The sequence below is a fragment of the Macrotis lagotis genome, chromosome 3, assembly GCF_037893015.1.
Source record: "Macrotis lagotis isolate mMagLag1 chromosome 3, bilby.v1.9.chrom.fasta, whole genome shotgun sequence".
In the NCBI taxonomy this organism is placed as follows: domain Eukaryota; kingdom Metazoa; phylum Chordata; class Mammalia; order Peramelemorphia; family Peramelidae; genus Macrotis; species Macrotis lagotis.
In genome coordinates this window covers 177,047,279-177,072,537 of record NC_133660.1, presented here as the reverse complement: position 1 = coordinate 177,072,537, position 25,259 = coordinate 177,047,279, and the positions used below count along the sequence as shown (strand labels likewise).

At 37.2% G+C, this 25,259-nt stretch overlaps 1 protein-coding gene across 4 annotated transcripts in view; it reads left to right on the top strand.

Moving 5' to 3' along the window:
- Window positions 1-18,928, top strand: part of KLF3 (KLF transcription factor 3) — a 35,169-nt gene extending 16,241 nt beyond the window's left edge. For 3 of the 4 annotated variants that reach the window (XM_074229640.1, XM_074229638.1, XM_074229639.1), the window contains exons 3-6: window positions 10,036-10,531; window positions 11,059-11,212; window positions 16,324-16,484; window positions 18,170-18,928. In XM_074229640.1, the coding sequence (XP_074085741.1) occupies window positions 10,036-10,531; window positions 11,059-11,212; window positions 16,324-16,484; window positions 18,170-18,351 (993 nt within the window). In that variant the 3' untranslated portion in view covers window positions 18,352-18,928. Of the gene's footprint in view, window positions 1-5,906; window positions 6,298-10,035; window positions 10,532-11,058; window positions 11,213-16,323; window positions 16,485-18,169 lie in introns of all 4 variants that reach the window. The other variant, XM_074229641.1, reaches the window with a different exon arrangement.
- The last annotated feature ends 6,331 nt before the right edge of the window (window positions 18,929-25,259 follow it).

Below are 25,259 nucleotides of genomic sequence, written 5' to 3'. Positions count from 1 at the left end.
TGAAAGAAACCTTTCTCTAGTTGTGTTTACCTAGAAGGGTGTGACATTTGCTCTTCCTACATTCTGTTTGTTTATAAATAAACCACACCTTCCTGGTATTTCCACTCCACCCTGGCCCTGAAGATTTCTGTCCTGGTATATAGCAGCACTCACTTCTGATTCCTTTATTTTTAGTGATAAAAAAGATTGAAGAGGGAGAATAGCATTTTAATTTCAGAGTATGGATGTTTTATTTTTTTGTTTTTAAGAAAAACAGTGAATTTCTTTGGTAGAACTCCTGTGTAAGGCCATCACCAAGCAATCTCATAATTTTGGTTCTTCTGGGCTAAATCTTTGTTAGCTTTATGTAAAATGAATGGAGATAGACCCTTACTATTAAGACTATTAGGGGCGGCTAGGTGGCGCAGTGGATAGAGCATGGGCCTTGGAGTCAGGAGTACCTGGGTTCAAATCCGGCCTCAGACACTTAATTATTACCTAGCTGTGTGGCCTTGGGCAAACCACTTAACCCCATTGCCTTGAAAAAAAAAAGACTATTAAATATTTCAAGTCTTTAAAAGACTTTTTTTGTCTTACTCATTTGCCAGTGGTTTTATAGAAGAAATCACTCTTTCTTCCCAAATCCACCCCTTTCTTGGGAATATTTGCCTGGAGAATCAAATTAAGTTACCTCCATGGTAGAGTGAGGGGTAAAACATTTAGAGTCAAAAATTAAAGATTTTGGATTTGAATCCTCTCTCTGCTTTTCTGTATAACCTTTGACAATTCACTTAATCTCTTTGGGCCTTGAGTTTTTCATCTGTAAAATCTTGAGTTAACCAGAGGTTCTTAACTTGAAAACTATGAACTTGCATTTTAAAAAGTATTTTTTATTTAAATAAACCATTATTTTTTATATCTAAATACAACTAATTTTATTTCTATGCACAACAAAATTTTAAGATATCTTGGACAAAGTCACTCTTTTAAGAGGTGCCATATTTCCTTTCCCCTCCATGGGCTGTAGAACCGGAATTCTGCCAGTTCCTCTCACCTATATCTGGAACATAAAATAGCTTTCTCCTTCCAGCCAGAAAGCCATCTCCTATACATAAGAAAGGAAAGGGGGAAGAGAGGGACAAGCATCCCAAGGCTGGGGCATTGCTGGGACCTGGTGGTTGTTGTCAACTTAATCATTCAAAGTTTTGGTTTGTACCCAGGGGAGTAGTACTTTCAAACTCCTCCTGCCTTTGGGGATAGATAACAACAAAGGAATGTTCCTTCGGAGCTGAAGATGACCTTACTGAGGAGGGTTTCTTAAATTTTGTTACATGCGCCCCTTTGACAGTGCAATAAAATCTTTGAAGCCCTTCTCAGAATAAGGAAAGCATTGATAATATATCTTAGCAAAACATTTTCTTTTAAAAACAGTCATCAGGTTAAAAACCCTTGATCAACTCCCTGCATATCACAGGTGAAGAAACCAAGGCCCAGAGAAATTAAGTGAATTGGCAAGGGTTACACAGGTAAGTAAGGCATTTTGAAAAGCAGAACAAAGATTTGAACTCAGGTCCACTGATATTCTTTACTCTTCATCCATGTAATGACAACTCAGTGTTGAAAGTTATCAATTGAGACTTCAACTCTTTCTCAGTATTATGGTGCTGGTGGACAAGGTTGTAGTCACATTTCCGTGGCCTTTTTTGTACATTAGCTCATTTCATCCTCACAGTGACCCTGGGAGCTTTTCCATAGTCTCATGTTTACACTCAGGAAATTCTTAGGGAGTTTGTCGCACCTTTAGGATTTGAACCCGGATCTCAAGTTTGGCAATTTATTCATCATGCCATTGCCCTTTTATCTTACACCTTGTGGACATTTCTATTAGCCATTAGCCTGAATCAGAGTGTTTTAGCTTTAACAAAATAAACTTATTAAGATAGGGTCCTAAGATGTCCACTTGCAAATGAGAAATATATTTAAAAAAAGACTTTTAAAGACTTGAAATATTTAATAGTCTTAATAGTAAGGGACCATCTCCATTCATTTTACTTAAAGCCAACAAAGATTTAGAGATGTTAGGTTATTTTCTCCCAACATCTCCATTTGATAGAAGAAGAAATGGAACCTGGGAGAGGCAAACTGAGGCAAAGTCTGTTGATAGTTTTTTTTAATGTCAGTTTTTCCTGATTTAAGTAAATAAACATTAAGCCATGTCCACATTGTGTTTACCTTTTTTTTCCCCCTCTCTCTGTTACAGATGAATAACTTGGTTGATTTTTTTTTCTGGTTCTCCTTTTGAGATTTTTTAACTCCTGTTGTACCCACATGAACTGGATTGAAAATATTGGGGGGGGTAGTGTTAGCTATAATCAATCAAGAAATGTTTATTAAGCAGCTATTATTTGCCTATGCATGAATGCATTAAAGGGGAAAAGGAAGCATAACTAAAAAAGCATCTCTGTAATACACTATATGACATGATTGATGGAATAAATATGGTGATGTCTTAGGGAAAGGTCATGACTGGTGTCCTGGAGGAGCTGGCATTCCTTTTGGGCTTCAGGAATAGCACAGATTAAGCAGGTAAAGAGAAGGAGAAAGGATGTGGGGAAATATTGTGAGAAAACTATGGAGCTTGGGAGTGTGGTGTGTGTTTTGGGAGGCAAAGAAAAATTCCTTTTGGGAGTAAAAAGAGAAGGCTAACCAGCAGAGGTGCCAGTTTGGGGAAAACCCAGATAAAGGCATTTCACCTTTATTCTCTAAGAAATAGGGAGCTACCAAAAATTATTTTGAGCATAGTCATGACCTGACCAGATCCATCTATTTATTAGAATTATAGTTCTGGAAACAGTATGTGAGATAGCTTGCTAAACTAATGCTTGTAGAAAAAAAAAGGAAGCATAGAAAATCTTCACTTCATTATGTTGCAAGTACTTATTAGAACTTCGTCAGGGAGAGGAGCATTTAATCATATTTCAAAATCTTCTTTACCTTTCCCTATATGAGGACTTTTTTTTTTTAAAGAAATGCATAGGAGTTAGGATAAAACAGATTTTTCTACCTTAATTGCTTGTTGTTTGTTGTATAAACAGTTAAAACTTAAAACTAATATTTGGTTGCAGTTTCTTTATAGTGTTTTCCTTTTTTTTTTTAAGGTAATTATGTTTGCACAAACTACTTTTTTTTAAAGATCCGCTAATTTTTTAAACTATTTTTTTTTGCCTTCTACCTTCAAATATTGTGTCCATGATACATTTTTTTAGTTGTGTTTTTTTTTGCAAGGCAAATGGTGTTAAGTGGCTTGCCCAAGGCCACACAGCTAGGTAATTAAGTGTCTGAGACCATGATACATTTTTATGACCATTTAGTAGTCGGAAAAAATGCTAGTTCTTTTTTTCTCTTTTGCTTTTGATTTGATTTCTTCCTGAGCCTTGGTAATTTATAAGACTTTGTTATAAAAGGGTGTGTTTCTGGATGGGTAGGTAATGAACTTTAACTATGCTTCTCAGGTGATGGGGGACACACCCAAGGTTCTATGAACCTTATATCAGTCATACTGTAGGGAGAACTGTATTGCAAGAATTCTCTGCAGTATTAAGATACTATTAAGTGGTGGTGTAAAACCAAGCTAATTATAATTGCTTATTATCCCCACCTAAAATTAATGCATTAAAATAAATGCATCTTTTTATAAGGTCCCGGTAAACATCCCAGCAAAATTATTTAGCTAGTTTTATTAATGTTAGTTGCTTGTCTTCTTTTGTGGTGCAATAAGACATTTAATTAATTAGTCATGTACAACAAGTCCAAATTTTTGTGTGAAATAAGTTTAAACTTATTGGTTTGTCCTTGTGACCCCTATGTTCCTAAATGGATCCCACTATTCAAGCAGAAAATTAGTTGTTATAGAAAGAGAAAAGGGGATTCATTTGAAAACAAGGCACAAGCCAAGGCTGCCAGTGATGTTTATGAAGCTTCCTCTTATTTGGGTATTTTTTTTCTCCCTGAGTTTGAAAAATTTGAGAATGTTATTGAATTTGCAAATCTTCCCCAGCCTAAATTACTAGTTCCCTGAAATTTGCCACACTGGATGGTTGAAGCCAACAGCTACAATAACCAAAGTATGTCCAATTTGCCTGGCGGTGATACATGGGGCCACAAGGAAGTCAGAAGCATAGCATGCTCCGGAGCTTATCCCGTTCCCTGGCTTCTTGGCCACCCATCCGAATCTGTTGCAGAACAGAGCATCATCATAGTGGGCAGGTATTTCTGATTTCTGTCCCCATATCAGACTTCTAAGTAGTCTCAAGTATGGGGAAAAAAGTCATTGATTTGAATAAATTTAGACTTTTTCATGATATTTTATCCTTAGTTGTGTGTGTGTGTGTGTATATATACACCCATAGACAAATATGTGTATATGGTTTATAAGCAATAGTCATTTCAAAAGGTTGGTACCACTAGAGCATTAATGAAGTTTTTCATTCTAATAATAATGATAATAATTAACATTTATATAGGACTTCTTATTGTGTACTATGAAGCACTGTTAAGCTCTATAAAATTATCTCATTTGGTCCTCATTATGACCCTGGTGCTGTTTATTATTCCATTCTACAGATGGGGAAATTGGGGCATCAGTTAAGTGACTTGCCCGGCTCAGATTTGATCTCAGGTCTTCCCTTCTCCAAGGCCAGCTCTCCTGTACCACCTAGCTACCACATAATGGATTTTTGAAGCCAGGAAGGCCCCTGACACCGACTGACAGTGGGACCCTGGTTCTTTAGACAACTCTCCAAGGCTAGAAGTTGAATGATGGCAACCTGCTTTGGTGTAGAGGAAATCACTCAGTAGAAGAAACTTAAGTTTAGTATTTGCAGAATCTTGGCAAATCTCTCTCTGATCCTGGGTTTCCAAAATCTTTAAAATGAGGGGACTTAAATTAGGATGGTCCTTTATTTAGAGATTATCTTGATTCTAAGTCTTGTGAGTCTAGATGCAAAGATTATTTAAGAGTCTTTAGTAAGACAGTTTCCATACTTGGATTGACCAAAGTACTCAAGGAATGGGATGATCTGAATGATTTTAAATTCTTGAGTGAAATAGTTAAACAAAAATCCCTTTTAGTATCAACTTTTTCTTCAAAAATCTTCAATTAATATGTTTCTGTGACTTGTTCAGTCATTTCAGTTGTCTGTCTCTTTGACCCCATTTGGGGTTTTCTTGGCAAACATCCTGGATTTGTTTTGCCAGCTCATTTGACAGATGAGGAACCTGAGGAAGACAGGCTTAAGTGACTTGCCCAGGGTCCCACAGCTAGTAAATGTCTGAAGCTGTATTCGCACTCAGATCTTTCTGACTCCAGGCCCAGCTTCTTATCCAATATGCCCCACCTAGCTTGGAAGTAAATACATTTAAACAATAGACCAAATGGAATTCAATACCCTTGTAATCTTTTTGATGTTGGAAATGTATCCATATCTAGTCTTTTTTTTAGGTGTAAAAGGTGTATTTCTGAAGATAAAAAAAGATTAGATTCTGAGTTCTGATTTCAGAATAGGCTCTGAAAAGGGTTATTTTGATCACTGGGATTTGGAGTGAGTTTTTTTTTTAACTCTATCTGTTGCTTTTTTCTTAAGTCAGTTTAAAAAGGGGGGAAATTACACTTAATTTAAGATTCTAGCCACTTGCATTTTTATTAGGGACAGAGAGACAAAAGGGGATGAAAAAAAGAGAGGAAAAAATTGTTCATTTCTGCAAAGTTTATGATCCAAGCAAGCTCTTTTGTCTTTAGTAAGATCTCAGATTGATGGAAGGGGTTTTTTTTTGTTGTTGTTTTATTCCCATTGTGCTGAATTTATTTGTAATGTCATAAAACCCTCACTGCACATTCCTTTTTATTTTTTTTTTCATTGACTTTCCAGTGAACCTGGTGCCATTTTTGGCTTCTTGCCTTCTATTGTGGTATGAGCTCCTTGTGGTCCTATTCTTCGGGGTTTGGGAGAGAGAGAGATTGTGTGTGTGCGTTTGCTTGCTCACTCGCTCAGATGCCTCCCATGACCTTGGCCATTGGAGTGAAAACTCAAGCAGCCTCTGCCAAGCTGGAAAGACTTTAGTTCGGTGCCAGTGATGGAGCCCATGTCTCGGCTGTTCATGGACCAGCCTAGCTAAAGACCCACGTGAATGTTCCTGAAGACTACCTACCCAGATGCCAAGATTTATAAAGTGGAAGGAGCATCCATAACTACTAAATCATAGAGCCTTGAAATAGTATTATAGCCAATTTTTAAAATGGAAATTTGCATGCATTTTAAGGTTGGTTTTCTGCATTCCCTATTTTTAAAGTGGGAATAATGTCAATTATTGGTGGAGAGACTAAACTTAATTCTTTCATTGGCAATAGGGAATTCCCAAGAGCAGGGAACTCTCTCAACTGATGCAGTTAGGCTCCTTCTTTGTGAGTTAAGAGAATTATCCAGACCTCTGAAAGACAAAAACTTGCCCAAAGTCACTCAATATATATATCAGATGCTGGCTCATCTCAGTTTCTCATTTTGATTTTAAAAATTCACTTTTTTTCCTCTCCCATAAAAATATTGCAAGGAGAATATCTGGATCATCAAATCCAGGGGAACCCTTATTTCACAAGGTTTAGAGGGTGGTAGATCATCTAAGCCAACACCCTCCTTGTGTAGGTGAGGTGATTGGGACCCAAACTACTTAACTGACTTGTCTAAGGTCACACAACTAGTAAGTGGAAGAGACAGGATTCAAATGCCTCAGTTCTCTGACTCCAATAAGGCAACGTAGGGGATACCTAAACCTCAGCATACCAGGACAACTGGACGGTCCTTTATCATTTTTATTCTGTCCTTTATCTTTACAAAAAAGTTCAAACTACACTAAAATTAGATAACTCTGAAATTTCAGGACCAGGTCTGTAGTTAAGGAACTTGGCTATGTTATGGGTGTGGCAGCTGGTCGCCGGGAGAGCTAACTTCCATCATTCTATGGACTGTAGTCATTTCCTAAACAATCTTATCTAGAATAGATTATCTGCCTTGACCTGAGTTTCCTTATCACCTGAAACTAGACTGTCCACACCGTGGGGCCAAACTGGCAGAGGAAGGGGGTAGGGGCTAAGGATAGATTTGACTATTACAAGACCAAATAGAAATTTATTTTTGTATTCCATTCTCTGATAGTCCTTAAACCTTCTCCTCCAATTAGTGTGGTGAAGCAGTTAAACCTTCTAAACAGCACTTGAATCTATCTTATCCTTTGGTGTATTGGGGAGATGCGGATTTTCTCACTGTCATCAATTATCAATTATATTTGTCCAAGCTTTATGATTCAGGTTATATTGACAGCCCTTTCTACCCTTTGGAAGCCTACTATATAAGCATATCCTATTGGAATAGAAAATGAAACATAAAAGCAGTAAATTAGGGAACTGAAGAATTAACATCAGAAATGCATACATATAGAATTAGATTGCCAGGGTAGATTGATATGTAAGTTCTAAGAGAAAATTGTCTTATGAAAAGTGTATACAGGTGATGCCACTGGGTCAAGTAATTACATCATTTAAATATACTGTTTTTATACACATACATTTGTGTGTGCAGGTGTGCACTTTGGGAACAGCCATTGATCATTAAGCCAGATAACATTTTGCAACTTTTTTTTTTAAGGTTTTTGCAAGGCAATGGGGTTAAGTGGCTTGTCCAAGGCCACACAGCTGGGTAATTATTAAGTGTCTGAGGCCAAATTTGAACTCGGGTCCTCCTGACTCCATCCAGGGCCGGTGCTCTATCTTACTGTGCCACCAGCCGCCCCTTTGCAACTCTTAAAAGAGCCATTTAAAGACTAACTGTTGTTACTAATGACAATGATAAGACCAGTGCAATATTGGTTGCTGTGCAATGTGCATATGTAGATATGATCAACCAGCTTCTGCTTGATATTATTTCTAGGTATAGGGAGGTAATATGATGTTGGAGAAGGAGCCCTGAATTGCAAGCCAGTAGACCTTGAATGGGTCACGGAACTGTCCTGAAACTCACTTTCCTCTCCTTATAAAACTGGAAATTGGACTTGTTTTTTTATAATTTCTTTCAGCTCCAGTGTTGCATGACTGTTTCATAAGACAGGCCATACGACCATGGGTGTTCTCACAATAGAATTCTTAACTTATGTTGAAATGGAATCTGCCTTCCTATGTTATGTATGTAGGGTTACTGGGCTTTGTTTTATCTTCTGGGACAGCCCTTCAAATGATGGAAGACGGGTCAGCTAGGTTGCGCCAGTGGATAGAGCATTGGCCCTGGAGTCAGAGGACCCGAGTTCAGATCCAACCTCAGACACTTAATAATTACCTAGTTGTGTGACCTTGGGCAAGCCACTTAACCCCATTGCCTTGCAAAAAACAAAAAAAAATGGAAGACAATCACCTCTTCTTAGCCTGTCTTTCCTTCCTCTCTGTCCCTCCTTTTCCTCCTTTTCTTTCTTCCTTCTTCCCTTCCACCATTTTCCACCTAACATGAATTCAAAACAACTTACCCACCAGACTCAATATATTCCAGTTTATCATTGTTCTTAAAATGTAGTTATCTCCCATGGTTTGAACACCCTACCGATATTCACGTAACCCAGATTACATTAGCTTTCTTTTTTTTAAGTAGTTATCTCATGCTGTTGCTTTATGTTGAGCTATCATATCCAGTTTTGTGTCATTTACAGATTTGTTAAATGGATTTTCTATATCTTGTTCCTGGTGATTGTTAAAAAAAAAAAACAGATAACTAGAACACTCCCTCCATCATCCTGAGGTTACTCTTTGGGTCTAGTTCTTCACCCCACTTAGAATTCCCTTAAGTTCAGTCCAGTCCACCATTTTATCCACAAGATAGACCTTAAATGATTTTTGTCAAATATTAAAAACCATTTTTGTCAAAAAGTTAAAAATAATTGTCTCATTTGATTTTCACAATAACCCTGAGAAGTATTATCTCTATTTTATAGATGAGGCAAAGAAGGGTTAAGAGATTACCCAGGGTCACATCAATAATAACAATTGTAATCTAATAAATGTCTGAACCTGGATCTGAACTCAGATCTTCTCTAGTTTCAGTATTTTATCTATTATACCATCTAACTTCTTCAACACTTTCACTACTCAACTTAATGGAAATAGGGGGATCTGCAAAAGGATTGTAGTTGAACTCTTGATGCTTTTGGAACCATGTTAATCACACTTCTTTGGCCTCATTTTTTGTTGACCTCACTCAAATTGTGTATGGTAGGATAATGTGTACATGTAGTTATATGTGGTGGAGTTAAAATTCTTAACACTTTTTTAAAAATTGTCTCTTCCTCTCACTGTGCTTCCCTCAACTCCATTGCACATGAGTTAAAAAAAAAAATCCCTCACAGTAAATATCCATAGTCCAGCAAAAGAAATTCCCATATTGGCCAGGTCAAATCCTGGATTTTTAAGTCCCTCTTGTCTTTGGCAGGAGGTGGGTGGTGTGATTCAGCTTTAGTACTCTGAACTCATGGTTTTATCACAGTCAGTTTTTCAGAGTTGTTTTTCCTTGAAAATGTTGTAATACAAGTTGTTCTCCTAGTTCGACTCACTTTATCTGCATCGGATCATAGGTGTCTTCCCACTTTTTTCTGAAATTGTGGATTTCAATAATATTCAGGACAAAATAATAGTCTATTACGCTCATAAACTACAATCCGTAGCATCTCCAATAGGTTGGCGCCACCTCAGTGTCCATTTTTGGGATCCTAGAAAAACAGTTGCTATCAGTAGGTCCTTTTCCTCTTTGAATTCTTGGGGGTATGTATAGAACTGACTGGGTCAGTGGTGGGCGCACACGTGTGTGTGTGTGTGTGTGTGTGTGTGTGTGTGTCTGTAGTTCAGCAACTTTGGGATTTAAGTACCAAATTTTAAATTGTCACACTTTTATTTTTCTTAATAGGCTTTCCACTATGCATGAGTATATTTTTGTTTACACACTTCTTTTTTTTCCCCCCCTCAAATAGTCCTATCCATCTAATTTCATGGAACATATGAAGTCAAACAAGTACAGTGTCATTTATTCTACACCGAACATGTTACACAATAAATTCTATCCGACCCCGGAAGGCCTTACTTCCAATGGAATCCAGATGGAACCAGTGGATCTCACAGTGAACAAACGAAGTTCCCCACCTTCGACTGGAAGCTCACCTTCCCCACTGAAATTTCAGACTTCTCATAGGCGAGCTTCACCTGGATTAACCATGCCTTCACCTAGCCCACCTATGAAAAAGTTCACACCGCCTCCACCTGGAGTACAGCCCTTCAGTGTGCCATTATCAATCCCTCCAGTGATGGCGGCTCTTTCTAGACACGGAATTCGAAGCCCTGGAATACTTCCAGTTATTCAGCCGGTTGTTGTGCAACCTGTACCTTTCATGTACGCAAGTCACCTTCAGCAACCCATCATGGTTTCTACTGTTCTAGCAGATGAATTGGAAAATACAAGTAGCATGCAAGGTAAGACCGGCTCCAGAGATACGATGATGCAGGTTCGTCTGAGAAAGAGAAATTGTGGATGAGGCAGTAAAAGGAGTCAGCAACAGTGAAAGCATTCAAAGAGGTTGATGGTAGAAATGCCATAGAAGATAAATGAGATTATTGGACTGTGGCTATGAATTGCTCTCCAGAACGCTTAGAGGATAGCTCTGTGTTCTTATTTACTACAAAACAAGTAGTCATTTATTAAATGCTTTTAAAAGTAGGGAATTGTAAGAATAGTTATACATGTATTTACATATTTGGTTGGTACTGATAGGAGGCCTGAAGGTTGATTGGATATTTTCAAAACCATGATAGAGAATCATTCTGGGCTAGAATTTCTTCTTTTGAATTCTTTTCTCAGGCAAAATAATTAAAAACCCAGTACTTCATTCTGTCATTTTTGTGATATGCAAGTAGATCACTGGTTAGAGATATGAAAAAAATAAAGTGTTTTCAACAAAGGTACTTAAATTGATTTCACATTCTCTTTTCTCCCTATCCAGTACCTGTAATTGAATCATATGACAAGCCTATTTTACAGAAAAAAATAAAAGTAGAACCTGGGATTGAACCACAGAGGACAGATTATTATCCTGAAGAAATGACACCCCCACTAATGAACTCAGTATCTCCTCCACAAGTTGCAATGTTGCAGGAGTAAGTATATTTGAGAATACCTGTCATTTGCACACAGTCCTTTCACCATAAATGAGAGAGGACATGGCAGCAGAACCAGTCAACCATAATATGATATTACAGTGTTCAGTAGCTGGAAATAATTTGGAAGGAGGGGGAGGGTATCTTGTTGCCTGACTATAAATTAAAGGAATTCAATAGGTAGGCTAAGTAAGTAATGACAAATTTTATAAATCAAAGAACCTGGAGGGATTTCTGCCACCATATTTTTTTGTCATTAGAGCTCATTTTATTATGTTGCTCTTTGGACCATCTGGAGTCTGCAGTTAAGTTCAGTGTGTAGTTCATAAGAGATCCTTATTTGCCATTTTTAATATCAGAATTTTTCAAACTCAGAAGACTGTTGTTTTTCCTGGGAGATCTAAGGGCTGCAGTCATTCACAATAAATTATGCTGTGATCATTATAGACTGGATAAGCGTCCTATTTTGGCAATATGAACATGAACCCTCATCAGATAGGAGAGAACAGTTTTTTTTTGTTACTTTATTTTATGTGCAGTGAGATTCTTAGATATTGATTATTATGGATTTTAATTTTAAGTATGTCATACTTTCAGGATCTCATATTTAAAATAGAATGGGCCTAGGAGACCATTTAGTTAAAAAATCCCTCATTTTATTGAGGAGGGCCAGAGAGTTCAGTTGCCTTGAGTGATCTTGTCACTTAGGAAATAAATAGCAGAGCTGGATTCTAATCCATTTACACCACAATTTGTATATAAATTTTTACTTCTGTTCTTCAAAATCTCTAATCTATGCCCATTTTTAATTATTGTAACCAATAGGAAAAACCTTAGTGCCTTTCAGTGATCCCTTCACTAAATATCTGCAAACCTTAAAGGGCTATAAATGAGCAATTGTTATTCTTAGTATTACTTCATGGTAATAATTACTGGTTTTTGACACTACTAAAATCTTTAATTCCGGTTAAAGCACTGTATAAACAAGTAGTTGTTATACTTTGGATTACTTTGTGTGATGCACTACTGAAAAGTTAACAAAATAAGTCTTCCACCCCTTGGACAGTGTGCTTCTGGAACAGTGTTGTTTGCACACAGATGTGATGAAGTCATGCCTTGGAACATACCCAGTGGTGTCCCACATAGTAAACCAGCTCGCCAGGAAAGAATCACTTGTAACCCTCAGCCTATAGCTTAATAGCATTGCTTCAGACAGTTTCAATGATATTTCCATTATGTATTCCTTACTCTGGAGGCATTAAATAAGACTTCAAAATTAATTTCTTTGAAGCATGGCATGCTGACATGGCAGACTTTAGAATACTTTAGGGTTTTTTTGTTGTTGTTTTTTAATTCTCTCTTTTTTTTAAATTATACTTAAGGATATGTGAAGATATTTTTTTTTGTGTGAGAGTTCATTTTTCTACATATGCATCCATATTTGGAAGGAAAAGTTTTAGAGGATGGAATGCGTTGCCTTTTTTTTAAGTTGAATTTTTATTTTTTACTCTGGCAAACTTAAGTAAAGCCAGCTTAGAAAACTCAGTTAAGAAATTTATCCTGAGAGCTTAAAGATGACCATCTTTTCCAACTCCTAGCCCAAGAGGATTTTTAATTCTCAAAACAGTTTTCAAATTTAACTGTAGTAGGCTGTAATCTTTAAAAAAAAAAAGTGATAGGAGTATCCTGTTACTTTCAAAGCATAAATTTTTTTTAAATTTATTTTTATTAAAGATGTTATTTGAGTTTTACAATTTTCCCCTCAATCTTACTTCCCTCCCCCACCCCCACAGAAGGCAGTTTGCCAGTCTTCACATTGTTTCCATGGTATACATTGATCCAAATTGAGTGTGATGAGAGAGAAATCATATCCTTAAGGAAGAGACAAAAAGTCTAAGAGGTAACAAGATCAGACAATAAGATATATGGGTTTTTTGCTAAATTAAAGGGAATAGACCTTGAACTTTGTTCAAACTCCACAGTTCTTTCTCTGGATACAGATGGTATTCTCCATCACAGACAGCCCCAAATTGTTCCCGATTGTTGCACTGATGGAATGAGCGAGTCCTTCAAGGTTGAGCATCACCCCCATGTTGCTGTTAGGGTGCACGGTGTTTTTCTGGTTCTGCTCATCTCACTCAGCATCAGTTCATGCAAATCCCTCCAGGCTTCCCTGAATTCCCATCCCTGCTGGTTTCTAATAGAACAGTAGTGTTCCATGACATACATATACCACAGTTTGCTAAGTCATTCCCCAATTGAAGGACATTTACTTGATTTCCAATTCTCAAAGCATAAATTTGACTACTTAAAAGTGAGTTGAATCTCAAGTACATGAAACTACTAACAATAGTTAATAATTAGCTTACAGATGTGAAATATTTCAATATTGATGCATGAAATTAAAGACATACTTAACTTTACTAAAGGTTTTTGGCTTTTCTTTTTTGTCTTAATGGAAAATGAAGTACTGTGTAAAAAAACATAAAACAAAAAATACAAAACAAAAAAAAAGCTCAAAAGTTCCTTTTCCCTTCTCAAACTACCCCGCCCCCAAAAAAAAAGAAGGAAAGGAAGGAAACCTTAAAAACTTTACTGTTGACTGTTCTTTTCTCACTTCAGTTGGCCATGCTAGTTCATATGTTATCTGTCCACTTGATCTCAATCCTGGTACTTTTTGGGAAGGATCATAGTCCACTGAAATAGTTTATCATTGTTAGGATATTTTTTCATAAATAGGTTCTATATAAGTTCCCCCATATGAAACTTCAAATCAGAAATAAAGTATAAAGCAAAGTGCATGTTTAAAAAATATTTCCTTGTTACATTTTAAGTTCCAAACTGTGTTTCTTTCATACACACACACACACACACACACACACACAGCCGTATTGATACCTTTTTCTTTAGGAGCATATAATATCTTGGGTCCTTTTTCATGTTTTTTTTTCTTTGAACAATATTGCTATCCACTGTAGGCAGCGGGCTGTTTTTGGTTGTTGTTTTCAAAAATCAAACCTGTCCATCCTTTGTTTTACTGCACAATAGTGTTTCATCACCATCCTATACTCATCTTGTTCACTTTTTTAAGAAAGAGGTGTTTTTTGCATTCCAAGCTGTTTCACATCAAATTTGGTCTCTGACACTAACTTTAACCCTGGGCAAATCACTTAACCCTGTTCATTTGTAAAAAAAAGGGAATGATAATAGCTCCCTACCTCTCAAGAGTTGTTTTGAGATAATAAACTAGTGAAATAATCATTATAAAACCTCTTATGGCAGGAGGTTTATTAATGTTAGCTCTTATCGTTGTTATTATCATAATTCAGCACAATGGGAAGAAGGAATTTTTAGGTTAATTACTCCCAAAACAGCATTATCTAGCTATTGATTTTAAGAGGTCACATTTTCCTCTATAAAGCTTAGCTCTAAGTAAGCAGAGGAGACAAATTAGTAATGTTGCCTGGTTTGTTTTTTTAATTATCTTGATGTCTCTTCTCTAAGCATGAGCATAAATGAAAATTTATTGTATTTTCACCACAAAATAGAAACTTAATAAATGTTGATTTGAAATTGATTCAGTATCCCTCCCTCCTTCTTTCTTGTTTGTTCCTTAGATCATTTTCAATCACATTGATGAGAATGTTTCTTGTAGAATTGCCTGTTGCCCGTCTCCAGTTGTAACTCTAATCTGCTTTGTTCCGGAGCCCCTGATTTATTTCTTTTTTGTTGTTGTTGTTTTTTTGTTTTGTTTTGTCAAGGCAATGGGGTTTAAGTGACTAAAGTCACACAGCTAGGTAATTATTAAGTGTCTGAGGTCACATTTGAACTCAGGTTCCCCTGACTCAAGGGCCGGTGCTCTATCCACTGTGCCACCTAGCTGCCCCTGATTCATTTCTTAAACACCTACCTACTCCAGGTTTCCAGGGAACAAGACGTGATCCCTGCTTTAAAGGTTCCCATGATCCTGTAGGATCAGAACACAAATGACTAATGTAGAATGTGCTTAAGTACAGGTCCCAAGGTGGGTTTGAGGGGGGGAGAGAGAGAAAAAGAGGCTTCAAGGATTAGGAATGGGGGGGGGGCTTTTGTACCCATTTCTAATGTAAACACAAAAGCATAAAAGAGGGTCATATTAAGACTTGTTGACATTTCAATGTCAATGTCATCATCTAAAAAGGGAAAGAGTTTTTCATTGAAATTGGAGTCAGATGCTGTCCAAGTGTGATTTTTTTTTCTTAAAAGTATCAAGTATACCTAGAAAAACCCTGGATTAATCCCTGTCTTTGGAAAAATAAATTTTAAAAAATTAACTAAACTGGATTTGAACTTTACCTTAACCAGCAAGGGAAACAGCCCCTTAATATTCCTATTGAATAGTAATAGCTGCTGTTTTTTTTAAAAGTTTACAAAGGCCCTTCACTCACAGGATCTCATTTGAAGGTTTAAAATCAGCCGGGAGTTGGTCAGTGTCATTCATGATGTGATGATGTGACTTCAAAGTCCATTGGAAAGAGGCGTGCGTTCACAGGACCACGTGTACCTGTGGGGTTGAAGCCAGCTTACGTGTTTGTGAACGCCAGCTTCAGACATCCTGTGGGCGGTCTACGGTCTACTTTTAGGAGTTGTTGCCCCGGGTAAAGGGAGACCACACCTGCCTGCCCACCCCAAACAGGAAATTCTCAGCTACTCTCTTCTAGGAGTGGCAGTGACCATAAAGCCTGGCCTTTGTGGAGGCAAAGGAATGATTACTTTGATGATACAGAAAAGCTATTATTTAGAAATTAAAAGCAAATTTTCTTTTATTAGAGACCACTCCTCAGTACCCCTCCCCAAGGCAAATCTTAAAGTATAACTTTTATAGCTTTAATTATTGCCTGAGACAGGAATGTGAACCTATGGTTTTATTGTAAACTCAATGCAGCTTATGAAAAGGATCTAATCGTTTTGCTTCCATGATAAAATGCTTTAAGTGAGCAGAACTGGGGTGGGAAAAGGTGATTATTTGGTGCTTATTAATAAATTGAAATTAATTGGTATAAAATTATTGACTGAAGGTTAGACTTTTCATCTGGAATTTTAAGATTTTTTTTTTAATTAACTTTTAACAGGAACCACCCTTCAGTCATAGTACAGCCTGGAAAGAGACCTTTACCTGTGGAGTCTCCAGATACGCAAAGAAAACGCAGGATACACAGATGTGATTACGAGGGATGTAATAAGGTCTACACTAAGAGCTCTCACTTGAAAGCCCACAGAAGAACACATACAGGTACTGATGCAGGATGATAGAATAAAAGCATTGACATGTTTTAAAAAGTTTATAAATATTTAAAAATTTATAAATATTTGATTCTTGTGACAATCCTGAGAAGTATATCTTATAGTTGGGGGGGAACTGAGGCAGGCAGAGGTAAAGGGAATTGACTCGAGGTCAGATAACTACCACTAAAGGCTGGATTGGAACTCAGGTCCAGAGTTTGATCTACTGCACCATCTTGCAACAAAGATGGTGTGGAAAATTTTGTATTTTGGAGTTAATGAAGGTGAAGGGGACTTGTTGGGGTTTAAAAAAAATTTTTTTTTTTAATATGTGCAAGAGGGAGGAATTTATGTGTCAGTTTAATAGAACTGGGACTCTTAAGTGATGGATGCCATTTGGAATCATTGCTGACCAAGTGATGCATCCATCCCTGGATCCCCAACACCCAGCTCTGTCTTTACTTGCAGTATTTAAAGCTCCACAATTCACGAGGAACAGGACTTAGTCTTCTTAGGCACTTGCCTTCTAGAGGAAGATAAGCCATAGGCAGGCGGTATGGCTTAGAGGAAATACTCCTCGATTGGGATCCAGGGGACCCCTTCCTCTATTTCTGGTGGTGTTATAGCTCTGGTTGCTCAACCTTGATACTTCTTCTAAACTCATGATCCAGTGGGGGGGGCATCCAATGACCTCTAAGGTCTCTTGCTTGGAACATTTAAAAGACCCTTTTGGCAGTTTTAAGTTTAGACTTTTAGAACCCTCTCAGTTTAAAGTATGACATGAGGCATCAGATGTATGTCACTCCAGAATTAACAAAGGAGATATGTTAAGTTTTTGATGACTCCTTCAGATTAATAAACTAAGAAAAATCCATCAGATTTTTTAAATTGATAATTCTCAAGGAGTAATACTAATATAATGAATCTGCTAGGACCACAGTTTTAAAGTGGAACTTGCACCTTAGAGAAATTTTAGTCACCCCCCCCCCCAATCTTTCTTGATAAGAAACTTCAACTCCAAAGAAGTTGTGACTTTTTTTGGTGTTTTTTTTTTGCAAAGCAGTGGGGTCACAGCTAGGTAATTATTTAGTGTCTGAGGCTGGATTTGAATTCAGGTCTTCCTGACTCCAGGGCTGGTACTCTATCCACTGCACCACCTAGCTGCCCCAAAGTTGTGACTTTCCAACATTAGACAGGTCACAGAAAAACATTACCAGAACATGTATTTGAACCCAAGTTTTTCTGATGTTAAATCTCTCTCTCCACCACACCACATTAGCTCTCAAATAATCAAGTGAATCAAGTGTTATCTATGTGTTGTGGCACATACTCCCACTTCTTGGGAGAGGATAAACCCCAAACCTGCTGTGGCTTTGTGGGTGACCCCAGGGCACTAGTTCAGTACTGCCCTTTGCTTTAGCTAACTTTTAAAATTCCATTTCTTGGCACAGATTCAGTTAGACAGAGAATAAATCCATTTGCCCATCCTTCTGAAGAATATGATGCTCTATAGGGAAATGTCCCGGAAGCAATAGTCCTTGAGCCCCACAGTAGAAATGTTAAGCTGCTTTGACTGTTGTCAATTATATTGTTTTCTTTTTAATATTTTATTTTCCAATTCCACATATAGGTAACTTTTTTCTTTTTAAAAAAAAAATTTAAAAATATTATCTTCCCTTTTTTTTTCTTTTGCAGGAGAAAAACCCTACAAATGCACATGGGAAGGATGTACGTGGAAATTTGCCCGGTCTGATGAACTGACAAGGCATTTTCGAAAACATACTGGGATTAAACCTTTCCAGTGCCCAGACTGTGATCGAAGTTTCTCTCGCTCTGATCACCTTGCTCTACATAGGAAACGCCACATGCTAGTCTGAACACATCCATCTCCTGCATCAACTTCCTTCTCTCCCACCTCTCGCCGTTTCCCTCCCTTTCTCTAACTCATTTTTTTACATGTACATTTTAATTTTGATTCAGCTGGTCTGAATCACTGAGTTTATACCATTAAAAACTTCCATGTGGTCAGTAATAGATGGTATGTAACCCTCCTTTATCTTTACCACGGGTCAGACCTAAAGAATGTGAACACTTTTTTTTTTTCTGGGGATGCTAAGCAAACCCAAATTCCTTATAGACATGTTTAATGTACTGCAAATAAGGGAATGTGTAAATTAACATAGCCATGTGTCAGTTTCTCCATGTATTCAGTCATCATATATTGACAAACCAGTAAATGTATTAGAAATACAATATCCAGACTGCTAGTTCTTGCCAGAGATCTTCATGCTTATGTGCCCTAGCATCTTATTTTATGCTCCACATTGGAAAGAATGGAACCTTCCCAATATGGGTTTACTAGAACTGTGGCAAGAGGAGATCCTAATACAGTCAGTCAACTCTTCATTATTCTCAACGAACCCTACTTTTCAGAAGTTGGATTTTTTTTTTGCCTCATCAAAATTTATGTTCTTTGACAGTATTCATTGTCTCGGCCTCCTGGATTCAACCCAATAGAAAATGTTTCAAAGCGGGCAGGTGAGCCTGGTGCTGCTTCCTCAAAGTCTGGAGCATCAGTCCTAGAGAGGGAGCTAGGAGGAGCTGAGCAGGGGTGGCGGTCAGGGGGGGAGACTGAAAGGTCTAGGTGACCTGGTTTTAAGAATTGCCTCTCTGACTTCTATTGTTTCATTTGAAGTGCTTCAGATCCCCAGAATATCAGACACACCAACATAAAAACAAGCATGCTTCTAACCTGGGCCGGTGTGCTGGCACACCCTGGGAAAGCATTTTCATCGACTATGGTTTCCTCTCATAGCAAAGGTGAATGAGAATGCTCTCCCACTCCCTCACCCTCACCCCTGGGTCTTCCAACATACTCAGCCCACATTCTGCTCACGCCTGTGCACATTCTTACCGTGATAAGCACAAACCACCTAAGTTCTTTAACATTTGGGTCATCCGTGCAACCATATGGATGAATAAGTGAAAAGTTGATTTGGGGAAACACTGCAAAAAAAAAAATATCTTCCTTAGTTAATAGCTTAGTAATCTTTTGGGTTCCAGATGGCATCTTCTTGTATCTGCATCTAGCTTCAAAACAATGAAATACTTAAAAACAATATTCCCATAACCTAATAGGTTACACACACACAAACACAGTCACAAACTAATATGCAGAAACTAGATTCTGCATTGGTAGTAATGTGCCAACTTGGCTCTCTTCTGTGTTTATTATAAGCATCCTAAAGAAGCATCTGTTAATGCTTTGGTAGATTCATTTAATTTAAGACCTCGTAAAATGACACTTTGTAAATATAACTAGTTAATACGAAGCACACACACCCCCACCCCCCCCACACACCATACTTCTGTAACAACTTTCCAAATAATTCAGCAAACCACCATTCAGGGATTCATGTGTGTCCATTTGTGATTATTTTAGTAGCATCCTCAGAGATTCCCAACACGATGATGACGATGATGATGATGATGGTGGTAAGATTCCATCCATACAGTGGGATGAATGTACCAAAATCATGACCTCTATTTGAGTTGGGATTGAATTACAGCACCAGTCCCATGAAGAAATTCTTCCTCAAAAGCTGATTTTTTTTGAGCAGTACTGACACAATTTTGGCTATTTTGGAGTTCAAATACTATACTCTAAATTAGCAGATAGGGCACCAAGAATTAAATGTGGTCACTATGAGCAAATATTTTGCTGTTTTTTGGCCAAAGTAGGGAGAGAGGAGAAGAACAAATGAAAGACTTATCCCTTGGTCATTCAATTTCTAATGTTTAAAAAAATGTAACTTGAATTCATTAACCTAGCAAAAGAGGGCCATCTTGAAGATTCCATCACCTTTTGAATCCTGGATGAATATGTGGGACAACCAGTTGCAATGGTGGTAGACAAAGCATCAGGAAATCTAACTCATTTTCAAAGAGTTAAAAATGGAATGATTGTGTATTTTTCAAATACTTATGCCCAATTTCTCCAGCATTGATCCACCTTAAGAGTGAGACTACTATATTTTGGTTGATGAGATGTTTTGGGAATGAATCTATTATCCTGGCTTATCTGAATTTCTTTGGTGGGCTTTTTTCCTCCTAAGTAATGCGAAGTTTGATTCGGTTTATGGATAAAAAGATGAATCCACAATTTGATTCCTTCTTCCCTCACCCACAAAATAACATGAAGAAATGTGTTGTCATGGGAATGAGATGGTACATTCTTGCCAGAACACTATATTGAATTTCAGTTACATCCTCAAGAATCAAGATGGAATGGAATACAGAGGACATACCTAAGATAATTTGTGATGTTCTGCCCTCAAAAAGTAGTCTGTATGATTTTGTTACTTGTATGGGTCTGTGTAGTTGTATTGGGTGCACTGAAATTTTTGGTTTGCATATTTGGCATAATTAAGTTATGTTGGAAATAAGTGAACACAAGCTTTCAAAAAGAATCGTCAATGCTTTTAATTTGTTTAGTATCATTTTGTTTCAGTAATATAGAGCCATCCATAATCAACTTCATAAGGAAAGCAACATGATGTTGATGCATGATGTGTTCCCATATTACCCTCTATCTTTAACATTTGGCCTTTTATCAAATTTTCCTTGATAAATACTGTATTTTACTGTCGTAGATGAAAATTCTACTTTCTTAGTCAATTTTTAGCTGTTTATTTGTGAAAGGACTCAAATACAACCTAATCTTGAAATGCCCTTGAACATTTTTATGCTGTCTACCCTGTCATTCCAGTGGTGTAAAGTTTTAGTAACAGCATCCTTAATTGTAATTATTTGTTTGTACACATGGAATTTTTATTTTCCATTTTAAATTTCATTTGCTATAGAATTTCTCAAATTACTTAAGTGTCACGGGAAGAAGTCAGAAAATTGACAATAAATCTGTCTTGTATTAGAGTTTTAAAATGTGAATCTACATCTTCAATGGGCATTAACTTTCTAATAAACTTTTGGGTTGGGGAATGTTTTAGCAAGACTAGCTACTACATACAACTAAGGAGATGCTAAATTAGCAGAAGGTTCTCTGGAGCCTTGAAACAGATTCATAGGAGAACTAGACGTATATTTTTTAAAATGAAACACTCATCTGCACTATCAGTATTGCACTACTAAGGAACTTTAGATGATCTTGCTGATACTGTATAGCCCTGTGTGTTCTTTGTGATCAGTTTATTTTTAAAGACAATCTCTTTGTGGGAAGCAGGTTTGGCAGTGATTTGGTTTGTTTAAAAAATATACCATAGTTCTTGATTAATCTCTGGAGTACATAAAGTTGGTCAAAGTATGTTGTCTTCTTTCTCCTCTCAGTCAAGGGTAACAGCTTCTAAAATGACTGAAAGTTCTTTCTAAAATAAAGCCATTTTACATACATTCAACAAGGGCTACAACAATGTTATGTTTTACAAATACTAGCACTTTTTTTTGCTATTTATGTACTTAATGTTAGAGGGTCAAAATAATCTTTCTGCTTAGCATCTCTTAAACCATACCTGCCAATATAGCAGGATTATTACATTTACAGTACTTTAATACTTGTGTAAACTATGCAGAAATTTTTAATAAAGTGTAATATATTTTATAAGCTAATAAGACTGAATGGGTAAAAGGTTTTTAGCATGCATTAGTATAACTTGCAAATACTGAAACATTTTGGTAATCTTTCTTACTAAAGATGTGAATGTTTAATGTACCTTCACTGTTTCTACTTTGGTAGTCCGATGGGAATTCAGTAATGACATTTTGTCATGTCAAACTGTGAACATAAATTTGTACTGTACAGTCCTCATATACTATATATCATATGCAATATATGTATTATAAACTTGTTAATAAAACCATCTGAATATTAAACATGATCACATGATTATTATGGATGAACCACAAAGATCAGAAGGAGAAAAATAACCTGTCAACTGCTGGAGACCTTCCCTTACTTTCACAATTGACCTCATGGATAGGGCAAGTCAACAAAATAGTGAGATTAAGTAGAAAGGAGTTTTATAAATCATGCAATAATAAGTAATATCTAAATAATTATTGCTATCATTCATATGTCATCTATCATGTGCCAAATATTTTGCAAATACCTCATTTGGTCCTCATAATCCTGTAAGGTGGGCTATTATTGCCCATTTTAGGGTTGAGGAAACAGGCAAAGAGGTAAGGACATAAAGTGTGAGGCTGAATCTGAACTTGGAGCCACTATTCAATGTAATTGCATTTTAGAGGATCTGGTTTCACAGTCCTAACAGCTACTGTGTGACCTTTTTTTAGGTTTTCGAAAGACAGTGGGAGTTAAGTGGCTTGCCTGAGGTCACACAGCTAGGTAATTATTAAGTGTCTGAGGCTGGATTTGAACTCAGGTCCTCCTCACACCAGGGCCTGTGCTCTAGCCACTGTGCCACCTAGCTGCCTCTACTGTGTGACTTTTAACCTGGTTGTCTGTGGAATTTGATTTCTGCTTAGACTCCTGTGATTGTGTTTGAATAGCAAATATTCTTTAGAATCGGTATATATTGGCATAATCTCTCACCCTGCTCCCAAAGACCCTTTTTTTTGAACCAGATAGATTAAAAGTCTAGGCTGCTTATTGCATCTTTTGAATTGTTTTTCAAACTAAAGTATTTTTTTTAGGTTTTTTTTTTTTTTGCAAGGGGTTAAGTGGCTTGCCCAAAGCCACACAACTAGGTAATTGTCAAGTGTCTGAGGTCAGATTTGAACTCAGGTACTCCTGATCCAGGGCCGGTGCTTTATCCACTGCGCCACCTAGTCGCCCCTAAAGTATTTTTTTAATATAATTAATTGGAATTAATCTGTCATCCCCACAAGAGTCTTGATCTACTTTCCTTCAGTTGGTGGGAAGCATAAATCTCCAAGACATAGATTGTCCAACCTTTTAGCCCTTCCAGGGTGCATCACTCACCAAAAATTTGCTAAGGCTTGCATCTAGAAATTATTATTTATGACTATAACACAACTCATTAACAATGAGTATAATAATAAAATGTAATAATGTCTGCATGAATGGGCATTAAAGGTCCTACATGTGGCCTGTAGGTCAAAGGTTGGACACAACTGATAAATGGATCAGAGCCAAGAGTCCAGAGAAAGGATGCTGGGAAGGTATGAGGTGAGGGTACATTTGCACATTCAGGTGAGTGTCATTTTGAATTTAACATTTTGAAGATCTGCTTGTTTGAGGGCAAGGAAGAAAAAGGAATGGGTACTGTGGATTACTGCCTACAAAAGAAGGAAAAAAGGAAGGAAAGTGTTGCTTGGGCAGGGAGATATTCTAACAGATGCAGGTGTATTCTATAAATTTTAGATTCCTGGTAGAACCTGTCCTCCAAAGATGTACATTTAAAAACAATGGTCAACAGGCGAGAAAAGTTCTTTATGGTTTTTTTTTTGGGGGGGGGGTTGGATAGCTGAATCATTTACTACCTGCCAACCACTGTGCTAAACCCTGAGAATACAAATATAAGCAAGATAACTTCTGCCCTCAAGGAGCTTACTTTCTAGTTGGAGAATAATGAATAATAAAGGAGAGCAAGTGAGGGAGTGGGGAGGGTCAATGTGAGTAGTATATTATTGATTTAGAGTTGGTAGCAGGGAAGAGAGGTAGAGTCCCAGGTTTCCAGTGAGAATGAAGCCCAGCTAGAGTGATATCTTTAATATATGTGTAAAATATACAGTGTATTCTGTCAAGGAAGAGGAACAGATAGGTGACATCTGATATGACCTTGGAATGGCAGAAAGGGAGGGAGAGAAGGAAGAAGGAAGGGAGATAGATAAATGATGGATTAAATCAGAAAAATCAGTGAAAAGAAGTGATATTCTAATTATAAAATTTTGGGGATGGGGAAGGGGAAATTTTATAGGAAGGTAAATAGAGGATCTCAAAGGACTTATAAAACTACCTGAAAGTATAGTTTCATGATTCATATTGATATCTAGTCTCAATAAAATAATGATATTTCACAACATGATCTAAATTGGAATGAATAATGGCTAATATTTAAAGTTTGCAGTGTACTTCATAAATATTACTTCATTTGATCCTCAAAACAAGGTTTGGAGGTACATGCTGTTATTCCCATTTTACAGAGGTTTGATTTGGTTGGTTCTTGTCTTTCATTATCAAAGAAGACCATCATGTCAGAGTAATGAAAATGGGGAAAAGAAACGTAGAATTCATGTCCATAGGCCTAATGAGGTATCTACAGAAAGGAGGATTTGCTTTGCCAGTAATTGGGAAGGAGACAGAGTAAACAGAATAGTTGTAGATCTACTCTACTCAGTCCTTGTCAGACTACATCTGGAAGATTATATTCAGCTGTGAACAGCATAGAGATCTATTGAAAAAAGAGGTGAATTGGGATGCTGAGACTATTCCAAAGCATGTCATATAAGATGTTAAAGGAATTAGAGATACTTAGCTTGGAGATGAGAAGAGGACATTATAATTATTTTCAGAGAGCTGTCATAAGGAAGAAGGATTAAATAGTCCATCTTGTCGCTTGAGGTGTTTGCTCTAAACTTAGGTATCTTTGAGTTGCTTCAATTCTGCAATTCTACCTTCCTCAGAACCACAGCACCGTCTCTGATGAGGACACACCATTCTTGTGCCAGTGTCTCCCACGCTGCTCAATCAATTCCACAGTTCTTAAGAGAGACCTTTAGAGTATCACGAGATACCCAGAGGTTAACTGACTAGAAGATGCTGGAGTTGCTTACCATTTCCTTCTCC